Source organism: Zalophus californianus, chromosome 7 (assembly GCF_009762305.2).
Source record: "Zalophus californianus isolate mZalCal1 chromosome 7, mZalCal1.pri.v2, whole genome shotgun sequence".
Taxonomy (NCBI): Eukaryota; Metazoa; Chordata; class Mammalia; order Carnivora; family Otariidae; genus Zalophus; species Zalophus californianus.
In genome coordinates this window covers 17977689-17999790 of record NC_045601.1, presented here as the reverse complement: position 1 = coordinate 17999790, position 22102 = coordinate 17977689, and the positions used below count along the sequence as shown (strand labels likewise).

Here is a 22102-nt window from a genome sequence, read left to right as displayed (position 1 = left end):
GTTTATTACACAGTTAAGTAGTTGAGCAAGATCTAGGGATATTTGATGTCTTTGGTCCTTAGCAATTAGGTCAAGAGTCTCCTAGTCCTTAGAGTGATTTTAAAAATAAATGTGGTGCTTCCTTTGCTGTAAGCAGGTAAGGCAGAAGCAGGGGCTGACTGTGCTGCAAAGTGGACTGATGCATATTACCATGACTTTGAGCTCAAAATGCAGCAGGATAAAATTTGAAAAAACAAAATTTAGGAGCTCAAACTTTAGCTCAAATATTCTTTCTTTTTTCTTTTCTTTTTTTCTTTAAGATTTACTTATTTTCGAGTGAGAGAGTGCAGAGTGGGGAGGGGCAGGGGGAGAGGGACAAGCAGACTCCGCGCGGAGCTGAGAGTCCGATGAGGGGCTCGATCTCCTGACCCTGAGATCACCACCTGAGTCGAAGCCAGGAGTCGGTCGCTTAACCGACTATGCCACCCACGTGCCGCTCAAATATTATTTCTCTAGAAGGATTTTCTGCTTTAATCTCCAGCAAGCGCTCTGCCGTCCGCGCTCTGCCACTTTGCTGTGCCCGTACGTCTGTGGCCCTGAGCCCTTCACGCACAGCTCCTCCTGTTCCTCGTCCTTCTCTGCCCCCAGCCCTGCCTTCCCCTTCCTCCTGCTGTTGCTTCTCCTGCGCCCGTACTTCTTTACCCTTTGTTCACGTGTGTCGCCCTCCCTGCGTCGGGAGTCCCGTCTCTTTGTCATTGTCCCCCTACCTTACTCATGATAGCGTTCAGGACATTTTTGCTGCATGAATTAAGAACAGAAGTGGCTTTTTAAATAAGTCTGTATTTAGTCATTTTCATTTTTGCGTGGCTCGGAGGGCAGAGAGGACATCCTGGGAGCTAAACCTTGGCAAGGTTCGATAATAGGGTAGATTTTCCTTATATTTACTGTGTCCACAGCTAGTGGTATTGGGAAATCATGACTTCGGGTCTAGCTCTCGTCTTCAGCAACTGAGGTGCCTCCCCTGTTTCTAGTCTGAGCAACTCCTCTCTCCCCTCATTGACGATAGAGGTCTGTTAGATCTGTGCGCGGGTCAGCAACCATTCTCTTCTCTCAGACTTCGGCTGTGAAGGTGCTTGCAGGCTTGGGCCTTTGTGCTCAGCTGGCCCCCAGCAGTGAGCTGGCACCAGTCATCCTGCCCTGAAGGGAGATGGCTTCTCCCAGGTGGCTCTGCAGGACAGAAAGCCCCGTCCTGCTTTCTCTGGTCACCTTAAATCCTAGAGGTCCTTCTCACCTGTAAGGTGGGCAGCAAATCGCCATTTGCATGCTCTTCTTCTCTTCCTCCGATCACTTCAGTGTGACACGGTTCTGGCCTCCCAACCTCTGTCTCCCCATGGATTCTCCCATCAAGAATGCATTTTTGCCAGATGCCCCCTCCATCCTGGCAGGTGAATCTAGTGAAGATTCAGGTGTGAACCCCCTGAGGATCTGTGCTTCTGTCCCAATGCCAGTTCCTTCTTCCTGATTTTCCTTGTCAGCAAGTGGACACCAAACTTACCCTCTAGGCTTTGGACCCACGCAATGAAGGACGCTTCCCCACCTCTCCTCTGACCTTTAGGAGAGAACCCGTTTGAACTTTGCTTTGGTTTCTTTCCTTCTTACTTTAAGTCGATATCTGTCTGTGTGTGTTCTAGAGAAACAATTAATTGGTGTTGGGTTGTGTTCATGTTTCAAGTTATTTGGTTGTGTCTGTATTTGTCACAAACTGGCAGCCATGGTAGGGTGGGGTGTGGGCCAAATTTGGTGCCCAGATACTCGTTGATTAACTTGGACGCATTTTTAAAAACATTGAATTATTTGCCATCACTTAAAAATGTGGAGCTGCTTTTTTGTTTTGGTTTGTTTTTTAAAGCAGATTTCCTGGCTTCTCTTTGAACATAGGAGGATCTAGCAAGGCAGATCGCGTGCCTGTGAATTGTCAGCAACCATCTGCTCTCTGTTCGGAGCATCCGATTGCCTACCTTTCTCCTGCAGCTGACCACGGCACTCACCCACTGGCCGAAGTGGCTGGTGTTTGTGCGGCCGGGTCTCTAGTGGTATTACTGTCTGCTTTCTCTTTCCCACTTACAACAAGAGACTTCTCAGTGGCGGTAACAACATGTGGTTAATAGTTCACAGAAGTGGATCATCTGGTGATCCTCTAGTGAAATCCATTCCCTTCATTTAATAGAGGTCTTACCCTGGAGTGAGTCTTCAGTAAATGTTGACAAAGGGTTCTTGAGTCTGTTTCTAGAAAGGTAGCAGCTGGCTAGATAAGACTAGCGGTACCGTATCAGAATCTCCCCAGCTCGGCTAAGTGGTGTTGATGCTGGGGCAGCCGAGTTGGGAGGGTTTTCAGTCCTTGTTCAAAGGTGAGGCTCCCTCGTAATCAGACATGTTTTTTTCTTTTCTAGGAACACTCTTCCTAAGTCGAACTCAGAAGACGGCTGTGTAGGTCAGTATTCCTTTTCTTGGTTTAACGGCTTAAAATTATTTTAATACTTTATAGAACACAGAAACTGTGAAAAAACAAAAACCACAAAGAATCTTTGCACCCAGAAAGAAACACTGTTAAGATTTTGATACATCTCTTTCCTCTCTTTGCCCCTGCCTGTATTTATGTGGGTTTTCTTTTAAACATAATTGGCGTCATACTGTACATTTTATTTTATATATTTTTTCAATTGAATATGTCCTGAGCATTTGCCCACATTGATTAAATGTTCTTTTTTTTTTTTTAAAGATTTTATTATTATTATTATTTTTTTTGACAGAGAGAGACACAGCAAGAGAGGGAACATAAGCAGGGGGAGTGGGAGAGGGAGAAGCAGGCTTCCCGCTGAGCAGGGAGCCCGATGCGGGGCTCGATCCCAGACCCTGGGATCATGACCTGAGCCGAAGGCAGACGCTTAATGACTGAGCCACCCAGGCGCCCCGATTAAATATTCTTTCTTTTTTTTTTAAAAAAAAGATTTTATTTATTTATTTGACAGGGAGAGACACAGTGAGAGAGGGAACACAAGCAGGGGGAGTGGGAGAGGGAGAAGCAGGCTTCCCGTGGAGCAGGGAGCCCAATGTGGGACTTGATCCCAGGACCCTGGGACCATGACCTGAGCCGAAGGCAGCTGCCCAATGACTGAGCCACCCAGGCACCCCAGCGATTAAATATTCTTTATAGTAAAATTTTTAAGTCTGTATATATTCCATCATATGGGATGCGCCACAATTTAATCAACCGTCTCTTCTTTGCTGGACATTTAAGTTGTCTCTGATTTTTGCTCTCAGAGAATTGATGGTATCCTAAAAATCTTTGAGCCTATCCCTGATCATGTCCGTAGGATAAATCCTTTGATTTGGAACTTTTGAATCAGAGACTATGTACAATTAAGGTGTTACGTATTTTATATTTCCTTGATTATAAAACCCACTCATGATTTTGTAATCTCTTTTCTGTTTGGGTCAGAGCAAGTCCAACAAGAGTTGTCGTGAGTAGGAGCACAAGCGCTTAGATTAGGTTTGGAGTTAGGTTTGAATCAGGACTCTTCGAACTCAGTGGTTATGGCCTTGGGCAAATCACTTGCCTCTTGAAGCATCAGTTTTCTCGTCCACTAAATGGGAACAATAATACATTCTGTTCATTGCACGTATTAAGTGAGATAAACCATTAGATAGCAAGGTGCCTGGGTATGGTAAGTGCTCAGTAAATGTTAGCTCTTATTGATTTTTCAATTTGCACCTCCATTTCGGAAACATTAAAATAGAGGAAGGGGAAGGGAGTATAGCCTTCAGTAAAAGAAATACGTTCTAATCCCGAATTGCCTGAGAGAAAGGCTGAGTGAGTGATAACCCTGCTTCTGCTCTCACCTTCCGTGCTAATATTTGCTGCAGCGTTTAGCCAGAAAGCAGCGGGTGCCTGCATGCTGCCGGCCAAGATTTGGGGTATACAGGAAGTCTCCACATAGCGGGCATGGGCTTCATTCCAGAGCTCCAGGCTCGTCAGCACTGAAATGGGGGCATCTTGTGTTGACACATGGCGCCTTCTCGAGTCTGGGAGCCCCGTGCACAGGGGTTTCCACGCGTCTGTGCTGCATTGCCTGGCACCACCAGTCTAGACTGTGGAAACCAGCAGTGGGTTACTCCACTGGGCCCTGCTTCCCGTGGCCGCAGAGCAGCCAGACACACCGAGTGGTGACAGTGATGAAGCTGGTGCTTTGCGTGTGCCCCGTCCACCTGAGACCTGCTGCTTTATTTCATCTCTAAGTACGGGGCCTCTCCCGTCTTTCACGTGCTCTTTCCCTTTTACGTTTTAAAAGGCATCGTAGATCAGCGAGGATCAGAACCCTAGCAAACGCTGCAGATGTGCAGCTGCGGCAGTGAGATGGTTTTCACCTGCAGACAAGTCAAACTGTCCCCCAAACAGTCCGGGGGGTTGGGGGGAGAGGGAGGAGGGGGCTCAGTTGGGAGCTGTCACAGCAGGCCAGCGGTCTGCTTTTCTCGCGTCGTACCCTGGGTAAGCTGCAGGTAGTCGGTCAGCAAGTAGCCTGAATGCCAGAGAGGTGTGAGCCCCCTCTCCCCACCCTGCCTACGCCGTAGCTGCCCGCCGCCCCCCCCCAAGCAAACTCGACGCCACAGAGAAACAGTGCGGGTCAACCCATCGGGCTCCCGGAGCCGGCTCTGTTGACGGGCAAGTATAGCCAGGTCATCCAGCCCTTCTGTCGTCCTCCTTAAATCTGGAACAGAAATAAATCGAGGGGAGATCGACAACAGGGATAACGACAAAACAAAGTTAACTTCTTAAATTAACCCATTTGTGGTTTCGTTGGAGTAATTGTGGCCGAGACCAGAGGGGGAGACTCCACCGCAAGACAAGACAGGGCAGAATTAGACATACTAGTTAAACAACATCAAAGTGAATACTCGAATGTGTGTTTTGCTTGCCTTTTTGATGTTTCTTTATTTCTCATCTTAACCCCACTGCACCATTACTTGCTGCTAGGAAATTTGCATTTCCTTTAAACAACTTTTTAGGCATTTCCAAGTCTTTCACAAATCTAAAGAGAAAAACTGTCTTTTTGTGAAATCAAAGTATTCTTATAAGCTTTGAATTATAAAGAAGAGGCTACTTTTGTTATTAATGAATTTATTTCTTGTGCCTTTTTTTCCCCTCCTTTCGTTTTTAAAGGAAAAGGAGACTGGAAGAAGAAAAATAAGTATTTCTGGCAGAACTTCCGAAAGAACCAGAAAGGAATAATGAGACAGACTTCAAAAGGTACTGTACCACAGCTGATGGACAGTAGGTCCTTTTAGCTCCCAAATGTTGAGAAGCCTGCGCCCACTAATCTAACTGGAGGCCGCCAGTTAGAAACACTCATTGCCCGGGCCCACAAAGATTTCGACTTTTCTGACATTCCTATCATGACTTTTAAGACTTCATCCCAGTGAGTTGTTTTTATTTTGTTTTGTTTTGTTTTGTTTTAATCAAAACAGATTGAGAGTTGGCAGGTTCTTCCTGTTCATAGATCTGACGGCAAAGACCAAATCTTGCGTTTTCTCTGTCATACCAACCTCAGGAAGATCTTTCCTTGCCAAGATCTATCCCAAAAGGGTCCAGAAAGTCATAGCGTTTGTTAGTTTTGGACCCATCCCCCTGTCCTGCCACTTGGGGCCTTTGCAATCTTCTGAGCTTTCGCTGCATTTCTGTGGCAGGCCAGTTTCGGGGTTGTTGCCCCTGGAAACTCTGTCTCCTGGTCTGACATCATGGGAATGTGCCCAGGCCGCTTTGTGGAGGGAGCCCTGCCCGCCTCTCGGCTGTGTCTTTGTTGTTGTTTATATAGTAAGTAAATATGTCATCCCTCTGAGGCCCAGTTGTGTAATTTATGTTTCCCCCGTATTCAGAGAGGAAGCAGACACAATGCTACTTCTCGATCCCAGCCCAGTCCAATGAGGTTATCATGAGATGAACATTTTTAGTGGCTCACCAGCGACTGTTTTCGTTTACAAAATCATAGTGTCCTACCCTGTTCAGAACGCTTCTCCAGTTACTCGTATGCACGGAAATGGGACATGGAGACAAGGAGAGCACGTCCAGCAGTCACACACCTGCGACCCCGGCCACATTCACTGGGGTTAATTCCTGGTGTAAGGTTATGGTTCTTAAACATTCCCAGTTTTTCCTTCTGGTACACACCCAAGATCACTTGCGATTCAGAGTAAACCTCGGATCCTAACCAAGTCGTATTTAGAAAGAAAGGGAAGGAAAAAGAGAGAGAGAGAAAGGGACGCAGGGATAGAGGGGGGAAGCCAACAGTTTACCGGCTCATGTGGATTTTTAAAAAAAAATCCAGCCAGCTCCCCGTCGCTTCCCTCCACCCTCGGAGGTGACGCAGATAGTAAAATGAATCAAACCAGCAGGCTTGTCCCCTCACCCAGCACACACTATTATTCTTCCCGGACAAGTAGATGAGTGGCGAAGGGAACTTGAGTGGTATTTCTGGACTGATTGATTACAAAATAGAAATGAGATAGAGAAACATGGGAACATAAATTCCAGGGTCGGCCCTGATTGCAGTGGGTTCCTACAGGTCTGCAGTCAGACTTTCTTACTGGTCCTCTCCACCAAGGGCAAATTTAGCAGTGGCCAAGCATCCCAGTGACATCAAAGCTGGTAAAGTATGTGTGAGAAAGATAGGGCAGAGGAAGGAAGAGGAACCAGAATGTGGGTTTATTCCCAGCCTGTGCATTACCGCCCACTTCCACTGACCTATCCTTCCTTACACGCTAACCAAAGGCACACAAGCTGATGTGGCTCACATATATTACAGATATCGGTAATCTGTTTGCTTTGCAGGAAAGCACTTTCGAAAGATCCTAATGGGGGATTCTCTTTGCCTCAGCAGTTCTGGCTGCCTTTAGTTTTGTTTTGTTTCCATTTTAGAGGGAAGGGGGTGGGGGCAGAGGGAGAGAGAGAATACCAAGCAGGCTCCACGCACAGTGCAGGGCCTGATGTGGGGCTCAATCTCACGAGGGGGCTGAGATCATGACCCGAGCCGAAATCAAGAGTCGGATGCTTAACTGCCTGAGCCACCCAGGCGCCCCTGGCTGCCTTCAGTTTCGAGGGGGAAATTGAGTTCCCCTCACAGTCTGGATACATATTTATGACAAGACTTTCAGATATATACATATTTATGATGAGACTTTACTATATATATTACATACTATATAAATGAACTCAAAATGCTTCATCCTTGTGATTTTGTTTGCGCCTGTCCTCTGAGGAACGGCAGTTAAACAGCTTCGTAGGAATCTAGGATCTCGCCAGGCGGCAGGTCTTGTTCTGCCGCTGACTCTGTGACCTTAAAGCTCTATGTTACGAAAAAGGGGTCCCTCCCACTCCTCTCAAAAAGATTTTCTTCTTGTTCATATTTGAAATAGAAGGACACAGAGGACCATCAGCCGACGGAGCCTTGGAATGCTTGTCTGCTCTAGGTGGGTCTTTTCAATCAGGTCTCTGCCCCACCTCTTACTCTGAACTTCCTGTCGGCCTTCTTCCAAAACCCTTCCACTAAGCCCTCCATCACAAAGGCTCTGGTCATTTTGAAGAATTTGTTTCTATGGTAACATGCATACGTCCTCAGAGCCTGTTTCTCAATAAGATGGGCTCCTTGGCTTCCTCGAAAGCAGCCCATTACTCTCTGCTCCTGTTGTTGCTCCATCAGCAACGTGCAATGCCAGACAATGCCCTTGAACTATCTCCTTCTCCAGTCCTGACCAGTGACCTTGCAGGACTCAGCATGCTGTTTTATCTTCCTTTCGTTTCATTCGTGTCTTTTGTCTTCACTCTCTAGGAGAAGATGTGGGCTATGTTGCAAGCGAGATAACAATGAGTGATGAGGAACGGATTCAGCTGATGATGATGGTCAAGGAGAAGATGATCACCATTGAGGAAGCACTTGCGAGGGTAAGAGTGCAGATACTTGGTTTACGTTTGTGAGCATTTGACCCGCTTATGTGGAAAAATGGGGGGTTGCTATAAAGGGAATGTTTGTGTGCCCCCCAGCCCCAGTCCATGTATTAAATTCTAATGCTCAGTGCGGTGTTATTGAGAGGTAAGGCCTTTGGAGGTGCTTAGGTTCTAAGGGGGGGAGCCCTCGTGAGTGGAATGAGTGAGCTTACAAAAGAGGCCCCTGAGAGCTCCCACACCCCTTCCGCCATGTGAGGACTCATGACAAGAAGACAGCAGCCTGTGAACCAGGAAGCACGTCCTCACCCCACACTAAATCTGCCAGCTCCTTGATCTTGGACTTCCCAGCCTCCAGAACTGTGAGGAATTTCTGTTGTTTATAAGTCATCCGGTCTATGGTAATTTGTTATAGCAGCTCTAGTGGACTAAAGCAGGGGCCTCAAGAGTACAGGAATGTGTTATTTAAAGTAGTATTTTGATGATACTTTGATGGTCATCAAGTACTTATGTTATCGGATAAAATACTAATTCCATTCTCTTGGCTTAATACAAGCATTCCATGTGAATTTTAAATTTCTGTATTCAGTGACTGCACACCTGAATGAGTAGCAAATATTTTTGAGCTGTGGACCACTTTAATGAGAAAAGTGATTCTCTGAATGCCATTGCAAAATACACAAGCTTTGAAAAAAGAGTGACAAGAATATAACAATGATAAAAAATTATTAAATAAAAATCAAAGTAAAACTTAATATAGTACAACCATTGTAAACATCAGTTGTATAAGATGCTGTCACAGAATAAACTTTGAATAATTTAGAAGTTAAGCTTTAGGCATACCTTAAAATTTTGCTTACTTTTCTTTCTAAGTAGGTATTAATTAGTGTGTCATATTTTTTGCTCTGAGCTAAATTAAGCACTAAAAGAAGCCTAATTAATCCTTAGGGTACTGGTGTAGCATTTATGATAGAGAGATAGCAATTATTAAGAGGTTTCCTGCTTGGTTGTTGCCCAACAAACTGACTGATGGATTCTTGGGTTTCCACTTAGAATAGTTGGTTTGGTACTGTGTAGACAGTCATAAATTAGGCAGGTTTAGAAACGAATGAAAACTTTTAAGTCACTAAGGAATCATTGAATGAGTTATGACTTTACCATTAAGTAGAATCTTAAAGATATGAAACCTTGAAACCGTGACGAGCACGTTCAATTTAGAAACAAATGAAAACTTTTAAGTGACTAAGGAATTATTGAATGAGTTATGACTTTACCATTAAGTAGACTCTTAAAGGTCTGAAACCTTGAAACTGTGACAAGCACGTTCAATTTAGTTTCCTATACCTGACTCTAAACCTCAATAGTTTAAAAAACAAAAAGTTTCACGTATTGTTGAGACAGCCTTGGGGGGAATAAAGCACTTGAAGGGAGAGGGAGATGGGATGGGGGTTTAGGTGGAGGCCTGAGGGCCAAGGCCACCTCCAGATGCCCATCTGCCGGCTTCTCTTGGTTTGTCGATTTGAAGGAATGGAGGTGATCTTGGCCCACAGTGTCCCTGGTGGACCAAAGTACTACTGGACTAGGGATGGAACAGGTGACAGGTGGCGACCTCCTGTCCTTGCTGCTGATCCACCTTCACCCCCAACCTGGTCTACTGGGAGGAGAGTTGCATGTGATGTACCTAATCCAGTTTTCGTGGAGCAGAAGAAAATATGAGAAGTGGCCTTAACATAGTGTTAGGTAGTGCATTTCTGTAATTAAAAAGAATGGAGCATTTTCAAAGCTGGGGAGAAAAAAACTAGTTTGAAGCTCCTTCGGAGTTGATGATTTTAACAGCTAGCTATTTATATGGAAAGGAAATCGGAAGTTGACTGGATGAGAAGGTAGCACAGCTGTGTGTGGATTTGGGTGGAGGCTTTAGCAATGCAGTCTGTCTGTTCCCGGGGTGGGGGTCGGGGGCTGCCCTGCCTAGTTTCAGGACAGAGCTCAACAAGAGATCAAGAATATTTTCTGGTAAGACAATCCGGAAACACAGATTGAAGAATAAAATTGATGACATTCTCTAAACTCTCCTAGATTCTGCACTCAGTGATGGGTGTCCTTTGACAGATGGTGAAGTAGCAAGGAAGTCTCTCGGCCTGCTCTTGGCAGGGCAGCCTACAGCCTCAGCTGCTAGTGCCTGGATGGGCTGCTTCTTTGGCCAGAGACAAAACACTTCATGAAAAATGTTATTTAGAGCAGAAAATAGTCTTTGGAAAGGATTTGCCTCTTTTATGACCAGCTCAAGGATCTAAATTTACTTGATCATTATATTAAAAAACCACAACAAAACAAAAACCTTAAGACTTGGGCCTCCTATAATGACCATGATGAGAATGTCCTTCAGGACCTCAGGTGTATGTTTCTCCTGCTGTCAATCAGTTACTTAAAGCCCCATGGGTAGAACATCTCCTCTTGACAGGGCAACCCAGTATCAGGAGAGAAATTTGCCTGTGTGTTGTTTGGAGCTGGGAGTATCCCCAGTATATCTTTGTATTGGGGGAAATTTTGTCTAATGTCAAACAAAGACAGTTTTGTCCACTATGCTTTATTTATATGCATTTGATCTCATTGATGGATATTTCCCCCCTGGGAAGTATGCAGGGTGATTCACACACCTGAAAACCCAGTTATTGATAGAAACAGAGATCAAAATGAAGAAGGCTCCAAGGAATTAATATGTGAAACACAACCATAAGCTGCAAAAAAACCATTTGAAGAGAATGAACTTTATGAAACACCTCTGTATTCCTGTATTTTTCTGTGTAATTGAAAAAGACAGCAGCTTAAAGAAAAGAAAAGCAGCTTAACTTATTATTTTTATATTTTATTAACTGAATAGTTTCATCAAATCTAATGCATTTCAAACATTTTCTAATAGTTTTATGATGGATACTTACTACGTGTGCTTTAAGGAAGTCAAGCTTATTAGTAAAAAAAATTGTTTAGGGGGTCTAGGTAATTGGCATATTCTATGTAACACAATTTCCAGGTGGTAATTTTAAGAGCGTGCATAGCTCTTGGCAAATAAGTTCAGGGTACTTAGATTTGGGGCTAGTTCTGCAAGGATTGGAAGCCTATGAGATACCTGGAAGCCACAGGGTATTCATTTATCTGGGTGATTTTTGTGGTGTGTGCGTGAGGATGGGTGAGTAGGGAATAAATGTAGTTTTAAAGCTTTGGCTAAAAGAACACTAGTGTTTTGGTATGATGGTGCTCAGCAGTGATGGAGCTATGTTGTAGAAAAATATGTCCTTTGACATTTTAACTGGAAGCACTATCTCTAGGAAATTGAGGGAGATCTATGACTATTATTTGATAATCATATTTCCTAAAATATAATTATGAATACAAAAGACTACTCATGTTAATTTGATCTAATTACTAAATATTACATATTTATCCATCTGATAAATATGTGTCTCATTCCATAAGGTCATACCTGTGTGAAAGTCCAAAATAAAGTCATTGGGGTTTTTTATTTGTTTGTTTGTTTGAAAAGTACTTGTTTGTCACTGACTTGACTGCCGCTAAGTAAGAGAAGGGAGGGCGCCTGGGTGGCTCAGTTGGTTAAGCGACTGCCTTCAGCTCAGGTCATGATCCTGGAGTCCCGGGATCGAGTCCCGCATCGGGCTCCTTGCTCAGCAGGGAGTCTGCTTCTCCCTCTGACCCTCTTCCCTCTCGTGCTCTCTGTCTCTCATTCTCTCTCTCTCAAATAAATAAATAAAAATCTTTAAAAAAAAAAAAAAAAAGTAAGAGAAGGGAGCAGGAGAGCCAGAGGGAAAAGCTGGACAGAGATGCAGTTTCAGGAGAAATCTAGCCTTAGGCTGATCCCATAGGGAGTGGGGAGCTCTGGAAGGTGAATTGCACTGTAGAGTTGTCCTGCCAGAGAAAAGGAGACTTAAAGCTGATTGGGGAGGAGGAGGCAGCCTTCTAGGCATCTCTGGGAAACAACTCCTGTCAGCCATGGAAAGTTCCCTAGAGCAGGGTGTAGATGCGAGCCCAAATGCACAGTAACTGAGAACTTGGTGAACAGTTTTGTGAACAGAGTTTGGGCATCTGGTATACCAGAGTGCATGATTAGGAACTGGGAACCTATATATATTATTATTTTCCTTACAGCAGCTACTGTACATCAATCACAGAGAATTGGACAACTAGAGAGGCTCATGGAGAGAGTCCAGAGGAGAACAATGAAATGATTGTAGTTTTTTTTTAAATAGGTCCCATGGGTGAAAATTGGAAAGGATTTATCTCAGAGAAGAAACAGAAAAGAACTTAATCACTATCCTCAAGTATATGAAGGATTATTAGACAACATGTCTTCAGGATGTACTGAACAGTGTTTTGTTTTATTTTGTTTTACTCTCTACTGAGGACAAAATAAAAGGAAATGAATTAAACTTGCAGCTGGAGGGGATTTAGATTAGATATAATACAAAAGTTCTTTTCTCATAGAAATGGGAACATTTTAGGATCTCCTCAAAGGTTTTTAAAATAGAGTAAGCATTAACCTACTAAAGATGGCCATTCCTCTAGGAATCATGTCCTGGACTTCAAGTATGAGAAAACTATGAGACCAAAGAAAATAGGATGTGAAAGGAGTATTTCCTCCTGAAATAGACACATGTGCGTGTGCTTGCATGCGCGCGCGCGCACACACACACACACACACACACACACACACACACACACACACACTTTAAAACTTCTGTCATTGTTTTAAAGCTGTACATTTGCTTCAAAAGATCTAAGTTCTTAAATGAAATCCATCAATTGTCTTTCTTCTATGAAATTATATTTAAGTCAAAACTTCTTTGGGAGCAAAGTAGAATATAAAATGTAGTTACATAAATAAATAACCAGGTTGCATTTTTCCCCTGTAAAATGCACTTCAAATTCTTTATAGAGATCCTGTTTTATAACTTGAAAACATAGCACTTTAAAATTAGAAAATTTAAAAAGGTAAATTTGGGTAGAGTGCAAATTTGAATCTCTCTCTTAGACCCCAGAGTCGATGAAGGACAGGGACGGATAGAGGAAGAAAAATATTCAATCTGTTATGATTGATTAGTTAGGAATTTGTTTTGTTTTCATTAAAGATGAAGCTCATTTAGTGGCTTCTCGAAGTTGGGCCTAAGGTAGAATATAAAAGTATGGCAGAGACTTGGAGAAAACAAACGATAACCCTTTCAGCCGGCAGCTATTCCAGTCATGCAGGGAGAATGTAGCATTTCAGAAACCAGTACATTTGGAAGGAAAGAGCATTCTAATACCTAACTTAAATATGCCGTAAAGATAAGAGCAATATTAATGCCCCTAATGTACCAGAAAGATTAAAGTGGTATTAGCAAATAGCAAAAGTTCAAACACCTGGAGTTGATGTGAACTTTGAGCTCTCTTTTATCGGAAACCGCAAGGCTGGTGATAACACTGTGCTCGTAATGAGTCTGTTGCATTGGTACAGGGTGCTAAGAGTTTTGTTGCATTATCTTATGTAATTCTGGTAATAGTTCTGTGAGATAGTTTATTGTCACACCCATTTTCCGGCTAGAGGAACTGAGGCACAGAGGAGTTAAGTAATTTGCCCAAGGGTTCACATTTGATACTTGGTTCTGCAGCCAAGTTTTAACCCATTAATCAATGCTGTCTGCTTCCCCACGTCTGTCTCCTGTCACAAGTGTGCGCAGAAAAGAATTTCATGGTAGAAGTGATACTTTGCAAAGTTGCTTTTCCCTAGAGGGATGTTGTCAACATGGTGGCTTTGCCACGTCCACGTAGTTCCAGTGGTTGAGGACAGTCCTGACATCTTCTCCTGGGCTGTTAGGTCAGATCATTTCTGTTTTTTGGTGTCTTGATTTATGGAACATGATTTCATCAGTGTCTAAAATTCATATCAAAAAACTACTTTCTAATAGAATTTAATATAGTGGCAACTTAACTGTATTGTGTTGCAGAGTTAAATTTCTATGTATTTTTTGAAAACATGCTTAGAACTTCTCACGTTTGCCATTCTAAAAGACCTTTCTGTTCACTTAAATTTGCCAATTTCCTCTAATGTTTCATTTGTCTTTCTATTTCAGAAAGTAGAAACCGAGTTTCTAAACCCAAACTGTAGATGGCTCTGAACATATTCTAGATAGCTTGTTATTTTCCTCGCCTCCACAAGGGTCCGAAATAAAGCCCATAATGTTTGTTAGGTGATAACACGGAACTGGTAACTTCAAGCAGTCTAGAAAGAGAAAAGCAAGTGCTCTTAGAAAATCAGTTTCAGGCTTCCGCCTCTGTTTCACCAAAATGTCCGTAGTGTCCACCACATCGTGTCTTTCACAAAGAGAGGTAATTCAGAGGCCAAACTACAGACAATTTCTGTTTCTGAACTTACAGTTGAACTGAGAAAGATGAGTTTTGAGGCTGGAGGATCTTGGAGGGGAAAATCAAGGTTCTTTTTAGAACACAGAATACAAAGAATCCATTGTGTCTGTCAGTTTGATGTAGATGAAGACTCACGGGGCAGGGCGCCCATCTTCCTCTCAGTTTGGTGAACCTTGTCTTTGTCTGGCACTGAGTCCCTAGCGGTGGCTAGGTGAAGAAGGTGCCCAGAGCATTCTCTCTGACAGCTCTGGCCATTATTTCCATGTCAATCTTTGCATGTTCTCTTGTTGTAGCTCAAGGAGTATGAGGCCCAGCACCGGCAGTCAGCGGCCTTGGACCCTGCCGACTGGCCAGACGGTTCTTACCCAACATTCGATGGCTCGTCAAACTGCAATGTAAGTTTACTGTCTCTGAGCATCTTGACCGCTTCTGCTACAAAGTAGATTTTAGCCAACTTCTGCCTTTGGACTTCTTTCCCCAACTACCAGCTCCCACCGGGATCTGAAAAGAAGGGTCTCTTCTGACACATTACTCAGTTTTCTTGACGGACTTTCTGCAGTCAAAATAGTGCTATTCATTCTGTGTTATTTTTTAATTGTGGTAAATCATATGTAACTTAAAATTTAATGTTACAGGCATTTTTAAGTTCAATTAATATTCAATTCAGTGGCATTAAGCACATTCACATTGTTGTGCCATCATCACCAAAATCCACTTCCAGAACTTTCTCAGCATCCAAAACAGAAATTCTGTAACCATTAAACAGTAACTCCCCTTCCCTAATTTTCGGGAAACCACCATTCTACTTTCTAGCTCTATGAAATTTGACTATTCTGGGTCCTTTAGGTATATGGAATCGTACAGTATTTGTCCTTCTGTGTCTGGTTTATTTCATGTAGCATAATGTTTTCAAGGTTCATCCACATTGCAGCATATGCCAGAACTTCATTCCTTTTTTAAGGATGAATAATAGTCTACTGTATGGATATACCACATTGCATCCATTTATCTGTTGTTTGACACTTGGGTGTTTCTACCTTTCAGCTGTTGTGAACAGTACAGTACTGCTGTGAACATCGGTATATGAATATCTGTTCAAGTCCTTTCAATTCTTTTCAGTATGTATCTAGGAGTAGAATTTCTAGATCACATATTAATTATATGTTTATTTTCAGAGGAGCCGCTATACAGTTTTCCAGTATGGCTGCATCATTGTACATTCCTGACAGCAATGTGTGAAGGTTCCAGTTTTTCTCCTTCTCACCAACACTTGTAATTTCCCCCTTTTTTGTTAATAGCCACCCTAATGGGTGTAAAATGGTGTCTCGTTGTGACTTTGATTTGCATTTCTCTAACGACTAATAAGAATATATATAGTCCTTAAAGAATGTCCAAGTTCTTTGCTCATTCTTGAATTGGGTTGTTTTATTGTTGGTTGTTGAGTTGTAGGAGTTCTTTGTATATTCTGGCTGCTAATCCCTTATCAGATGCATGATTTATAAATAGTTTCTTTTTTTTTTTTAAAGATTTTATTTATTAGAGAGAGAGAGTGAGAACATGAGAGGGGAGAGAGTCAGAGGGAGAAGCAGACTCCCCACTGAGCAGGGAGCCCGATGTGGGACTCGATCCTAGGACTCCAGGATCATGACCTGAGCTGAAGGCAGTTGCTTAACCAACTGAGCCACCCAGGTGCCCCTATAAATAGTTTCTTTCATTCTAGGGTTGCCTTTTCACTTTTTGATAATGTCTTTTGATGCATAAAAGTTTTTTAAGTTTGAAATCCAGTTTGCATTTGCTTTTGTTACTTGTGCTTTTGGTGTCATATCCAAGAAATCATTGCCAAATCCAATATCATGAAGATTTTCTCCTGTTTTCTTTTAAGAGTTTTAAAGTTTCAGCTCTTAAGTTTAGGTCTTTGACCCATTTTAAGTTTATGTTTATATATGATATAATGTATGGGTCCAACTTCATTATTTTGCAAATAGATACCCAGTTTTCCCAGAACCAATTGTTGAAAATACTGTTCTTTCCTCAATGACTGGTCTTGGCTTCCTTTTCAAAAATTAATTGACCATATATGTTAGATTTTATTTCTGGGCCCTCTTCTTTTATTCCATTAACTTATATGTCTGTCCTTTGTAGATATTATACTCTTTTGATTAATGTAGCTTTGTAGTAAGTTTTGAAATCAAGACATGTGAGCCCTCTAACTTCGTTCTTCTTTTTCAGATTGTTTTAGCTACTCAGGTCCCTTGAGATTTCATGTGAATTTTAAGATGGGTTTTTCTATTTCTGCAAAAGATGCCATGAGATTTTGATAGGGATTGCAGTGGGTCTGTAGTTGGGTAGTGTTGTCATCTTAATAATACGAAGTTTTTCCAATCCATGTACATAGGGTATCTTTGCATTCCTTTATGTCTTCTTTAATTTCTTTCAGCAATGTTTTGTAATTTTCAGTGTATGTGTCTTACTGCCTTAGTTAAGTTTATTTCCAAGTATTTGATCATTTTTTTTTGATGCTATTGTAAATGAAAGTGTTTTCTTATTTCCTTTTTACACATTGTTCATTGCTAGGGTATAGAAATGGAACTGATTGTTGATTTTATGTCCTGCAACTTTGCTGAATTTGTTTCTTATCTCTAGCAGTTTTTGTGTGGTAGAATCTTTAGGGTTATCTCCATAGAAGATCGTGTCATGTGTGAACAGAGACAGTTTTACTTCTTTTCCAGTTTGGATGACTTTTATTATTCATGCTATTTTAATGTGACCAAACAGCACTTCCTAGGAGTTCCACAGGGATCATGGGAATTAGAGTTGAGAGTTTCAAGCAGATATTTTGTGATGCCATCATCCAGCTTCATGGAGTGAGAATGGAGGGAGTTACCCTTTTTCACTTATTATGTAGTTGTTTTGTTAGGTTCTTTCTTCCTTAAAATCTGGAAGCAACTCTACCTCCATATCTTTAGCTTCTTGTCCATGCTCTGTGCAGGTAGTCATCTCTCCAGAACACACCTCTTTTCTTTCAGTCTCCTGTTTCCGAAAAGCCTGATGGTTTTCCAGTTCTGTAAGATAAATTCCAAACATTTTGGCAAGGGTCTTGGGTCTTGACTTTAATCAATATCTCCGCTCTCCTCTGCCACGCCCTGCCCCTAATAGCCTCCACTCCATCCACACTGGACCCTGCCTGTGTTACTGAACACACTTGTATTTTCACACACTCTGCTTTAATTCATGCAATTTCCTCTACTTAAAATATCTTCCTCCAGGTTTTTCCAGGTAAAATTCTATGTGTCCTTCAAGATAAAGTCCAACTGCCATCTCCTCTGAAATTTCCTTTCACCCCCTTAAGTATATTTTATTGCTTCCTATTTTGCGCTTTGTTAAACTAGCTTTGTACACGAAACCTGACCATTATTCTAGAATATCGGAATTCATCGGAAACATTTTAGCCTCCTTGGGAATCGTGAGCTGCTTGAGCAAGAAAGGCATGCTACATTATCTTTGTGTCTCCAGTGAGTGTCTAACTGAGTGTCCAGTTCATATGGCACATTCAAGAAATATTTAGTGGACAAAGTTGTATTTAGATGTTCATCTTTCCTGGCTGCTCGGAGAGCATGTTTCATGTCCTACAACCACAGCCTCTGTCTTTATACCTTTTTGCATCTAAGCAACAGATGGTGGCTTATTAGAAGTAAATAGAAGCCTTCCACTACCTTCTTGTCCCTGATTTCCTGAGTCAAGCACCAGATTTCCATTTTAGCTAAAAAAAAAAAAAAAAGAAAGAAAGAAAAAACCCCAGGGGATTGTTAATTTGAAAGCACTGCTTGGTTTGCTTTTGTGTGAGAGACTGAGACGTTACCCTTTATAGTAATAAATGTATCATATGCTAGCCAGCATTGTGTGCTGGGACTATGAGGTAATCAAAAGAACCGTGTTCATGGATTTCAATGTGCCTTTTTTGGGTCTCTTAGCCCCTTGTCCTAAAGACTAGCATAATACAAATGTAAATCATGAACCTAAAGAATCATGAAGAATAAATACAGTAACTCAGGACTGATGCGATTCAAACCCAACTTGGGGAGAACACAAAGACACCAGTTGTCCATAGTGGGTCCTTTAGTATCAGACTCACTGTATACTGTCCTGATTAATAGCATCTGAGTCAAGGGGGAGTTTATAAGACTATCCAGTCAGAAAAACAGGACTGTAGTAAAACCTCACACACTCAGCAGGGAGAGAGGCTCGTCGCGTTTAGAAAAAGTTAATATAAATTGAGTACAATAGTGGTTTTGAACGAGCTGCTCAGAAAACATGACTAGATATTGGGTTTTGGTTATTACCGCCTTCAGATGGTAAATCAGAACCATCACCTTGGTATAAATTGTCAGAAGGAAGTAGGTACTTCTTAGAAGTCATTCATTCATTCCCTTGAGCATTTCTTTGTTCATTGAGGAGACATCTAGCAAGCGCTTGTATACCAGGCTTAATGCTATAGATAGGTTACAAAGGTATAGGAGCAGGAGAGGCAGGCCCTGCCCTGATGGAGTTTACCCAGCAGTGCAGAGGTTAAAATCACCCCCACATGTGCTCACACAGATTTGAGATGTCATGTACACACTCACATTATTAATTTCTTAGCAAACCGTTTCTTCATAGATGATGCAGAAATGAATCCAGCCTGTTCTAGTTGGATGAAGGGCCAGGAATACCATATGCACCCTCCATTTCCAGTACATCCTTCCAGAAGCTCCAGAGTGAGTTTTTGCTGAGAGATGTAGGTGAAGACAGGCCGTTCAGCAGTGGAGTTTTCTGAAGCGCTATTATTTACCCCGCGTATTTTGCTAGCTGGCTTTGCACAAACAACCCACACCCATTTCTAGTCACGCTGCGCATGCCTGCAGCTGACCACTGTTGGCGTTGAAGTTTGTGTGATCTTGATGGCAGTCTTAATGTACGTGACACTCGCCCTTCTCACCCGACTTCATCCTGACCTGTGTTTATGGAGACTCAGCAAGAAACTCCAGCCCAGATATTCCTTCTCAATAATGCTACATTCGCCTGATAGCAGAGTAATTAATTTCAGATAATTCCCACTGTGTCCTACTTGAGTCGCTGTGGGTTAGGCGCTTTGATTATCTTTTGTGCGAGAGCCAGGGCTTTTCAGCTTTCTATTGATTCTTTTCTAGACTGAGATGTAAATAGCCCACTGGCCATAGTCGGGAATGTCCAGGCCATGAAAGTTTTAGGGATCACAAGCCCTTTGTCACGAGACTCAATGCCCATATTGATGGCCTGTCGTGCTTTAGGATTTCATTTGCATTGATTTCATAGACTCCCCCACCCCCATAACTGACATTAGATAATTGCGTGTTGCTTCACAATAAATCCATATTCACATTCCTGGTTTCCAAGAATGTAAAGTACTAAAGATAGTTACCAGGGGAAGTGAAAAATAGCTTTCTCTTTGCCAGAGGAGAATGTGTTCTCTGCTGTTTCTCATTAATAACAAACTCCTGTTGCGAGTGTTAAGAGTTTTTAAAAAAGAGTTTCTGGTTTGAGTACTTAACATGACTCCTTGTTAAATATCTGGACATTTGTTTTGATATTTTTCGTTTTATTTTGATAAATTCCGTTTTCCTTTGCCTCCTGCAGGGGGGAGGTTGTAAGAGTTCTCATTTTAAGCTTTCAACTTTGTGCCTTGAGGTTCAATTTACCTTCTGGTTAGGAAGACGTTTAATGAAATGCTCTCTGTCGTCCTGGGGTTTATAGATTTTTACTCAAGGAGTTTTAGTAAATCATAATTTTTGTGTTTCTACAAAATTGGTAGGTAAAGGTGGTGATCTCTGTTTGGTTCTTAAATACTAATGAAAAGGCTTGCAGTGAAGCATCTTTCCAAAAATGTCAAGTTGTAAATTGTTTAATTATGATGTGATTTTAGTTATTTTTCAAAATATATGATAAAGAGAAATTAAAACAACAAGGATAATAAGGCACTGGGGCTCTTAGAGTCCATTGCGGAGATTTATTTTGGTCCCTGTTTGTTTGTTTCACTTGATACAAAATGTGTTGCAGAAAAAAATGGAATTACGTTTCTGTATCTGGAGCTCCTCACTAGGATGAAGCAACTATGGTGAAATGTTTCGTGAAGCAAGTTATTTTGTAACGCAAGCCATCATTTTATAATTGATCTTCTACATTTGGGAAAATTTAGTGGGGAAGGATTTGTGCAAGGAGTGCTCCAACGTTCTAGCTGAGGCATAGTAATGCCTTTCATCCATCTGTGCGTCTCTTCACAGCTTTTGCTTCCAGCCAGCTCTGAATGTATTTTGCCTCTAACCTGGTTTGAGGCACAGGAGGGCCGTGGGTTGAACTGTGCCCCAGAGTTTGGGCAACAGAGACACAACATCAAGTGATCACTTCTTCCACTTCTAACAAAATACTATTTTAAGTGTTTCCTTGATTGAGGACTTTCAAGGTCTCAACTAAAATATCCCCATATGAGATGTTTTGGTTTGTGTACTGCAAGACCGTTAAATCCTTTTGGGGCTTCGTAAACTTGTCCCCCACTGTCAGACAGGTTTTACTTAGGTTTTCAGAGTCATCTCACCTGCCTTACTTAAAACTATTGCCCTCAAGCCAGAGGCTCCAGGTCTGGTATTTTGAAAGGAGAGGTTGCCACAGCCTTAGTCTACACTAGAACTTCCTAAAAGATAATGTGCAGAAAGCCAGGAGAGCATTCCACAAAGTTATTTTTTTTTTTTAAAGATTTTATTTATTTATTCGAGAGAAAGCACAAGCCGGGGGAAGGGGCAGAGGGAGAGGGAGAAGCAGACCCCACTGAGCAGGGAGCCCAATGTGGGGCTCAGTTCCAGGACCCTGAGACCATGACCTAAACTGAAGGCAGATGCTTAACCGACAGAGCCACCCAGGCGCCCCCAAAGTTACTTTTTTAATGGTTCTTGTGGTGAATGGCTTCATTTCTATTATGGCCAAAGAAGAGGCTCACAATTTAATCACCTAACAAAGAATGTGATGGGAGAGCAGAGCCTGTGCGAATGGGGTGGGCCTTCATGGACAGACTGACCTGTACTTCTCATTCAAGGGGTATCCATATATTGATGCTCTTTTTAGAGTCTGGTATTATGGGTTGAACCAGATTTTTTTTTTTTAATTGGCTATCTTAATGTGTTTATTTTCAGTATGTTTCCTTTACTAGGGTGAACTTCCAGACAAGGTGTATAGGTTAAAATTTATAGAAGTTTTATTTTTATATTTCAAAGGTGTTAGAAGAAAATATAAATCAATATCATTAGCTTCCTCACTTGGGGAAATCTGACCCCATAAGAAGACTTTTTTTTTTTTTTAATGATAACACATGATGAATTTACAAAATTTTCTCCCACTCATAGGTACTCCTAACGATTACAAAAAATATGATTTTCATATTTTGCTTACTCTGAATATATTTTGGATGCATAAATTGTGTGAAGATCCACATATACCACAGAATGAGAATTAGCATTATAGGTACAGTCAAGGTTTTCTATGAAAATGGTTGACTTTCTTATACTCTCTCTCTTCTATATTGGTTTTTAACAAGGAAATTTAAGAGAGGGTAGATTCCAAGCATAAAAATAACTTATATTTCTGGACAAACTCTGCACTTTTTTGGGGGGGGGCGGAGAGGAAGTAGGGGACGGGGCAGAGGGAGGGCGA

At 41.9% G+C, this 22102-nt stretch overlaps 1 protein-coding gene and 1 pseudogene across 6 annotated transcripts in view; both read left to right on the top strand.

Moving 5' to 3' along the window:
* Positions 1-22102, top strand: part of SASH1 (SAM and SH3 domain containing 1) — a 188348-nt gene that overhangs the window by 107569 nt on the left and 58677 nt on the right. For 4 of the 6 annotated variants that reach the window (XM_027602078.2, XM_027602080.1, XM_027602082.1 and 1 more), the window contains 5 exons: positions 2430-2470; positions 5198-5284; positions 7447-7500; positions 7860-7972; positions 14680-14781. In XM_027602078.2, coding sequence (XP_027457879.1) covers positions 2430-2470; positions 5198-5284; positions 7447-7500; positions 7860-7972; positions 14680-14781 — 397 coding nt within the window. The remainder of the gene's footprint in view (positions 1-2429; positions 2471-5197; positions 5285-7446; positions 7501-7859; positions 7973-14679; positions 14782-22102) is intronic. The other 2 variants (XM_027602079.1, XM_027602083.1) reach the window with 1 other exon arrangement.
* On the top strand, positions 9458-10401 carry LOC113926751 (annotated as a pseudogene).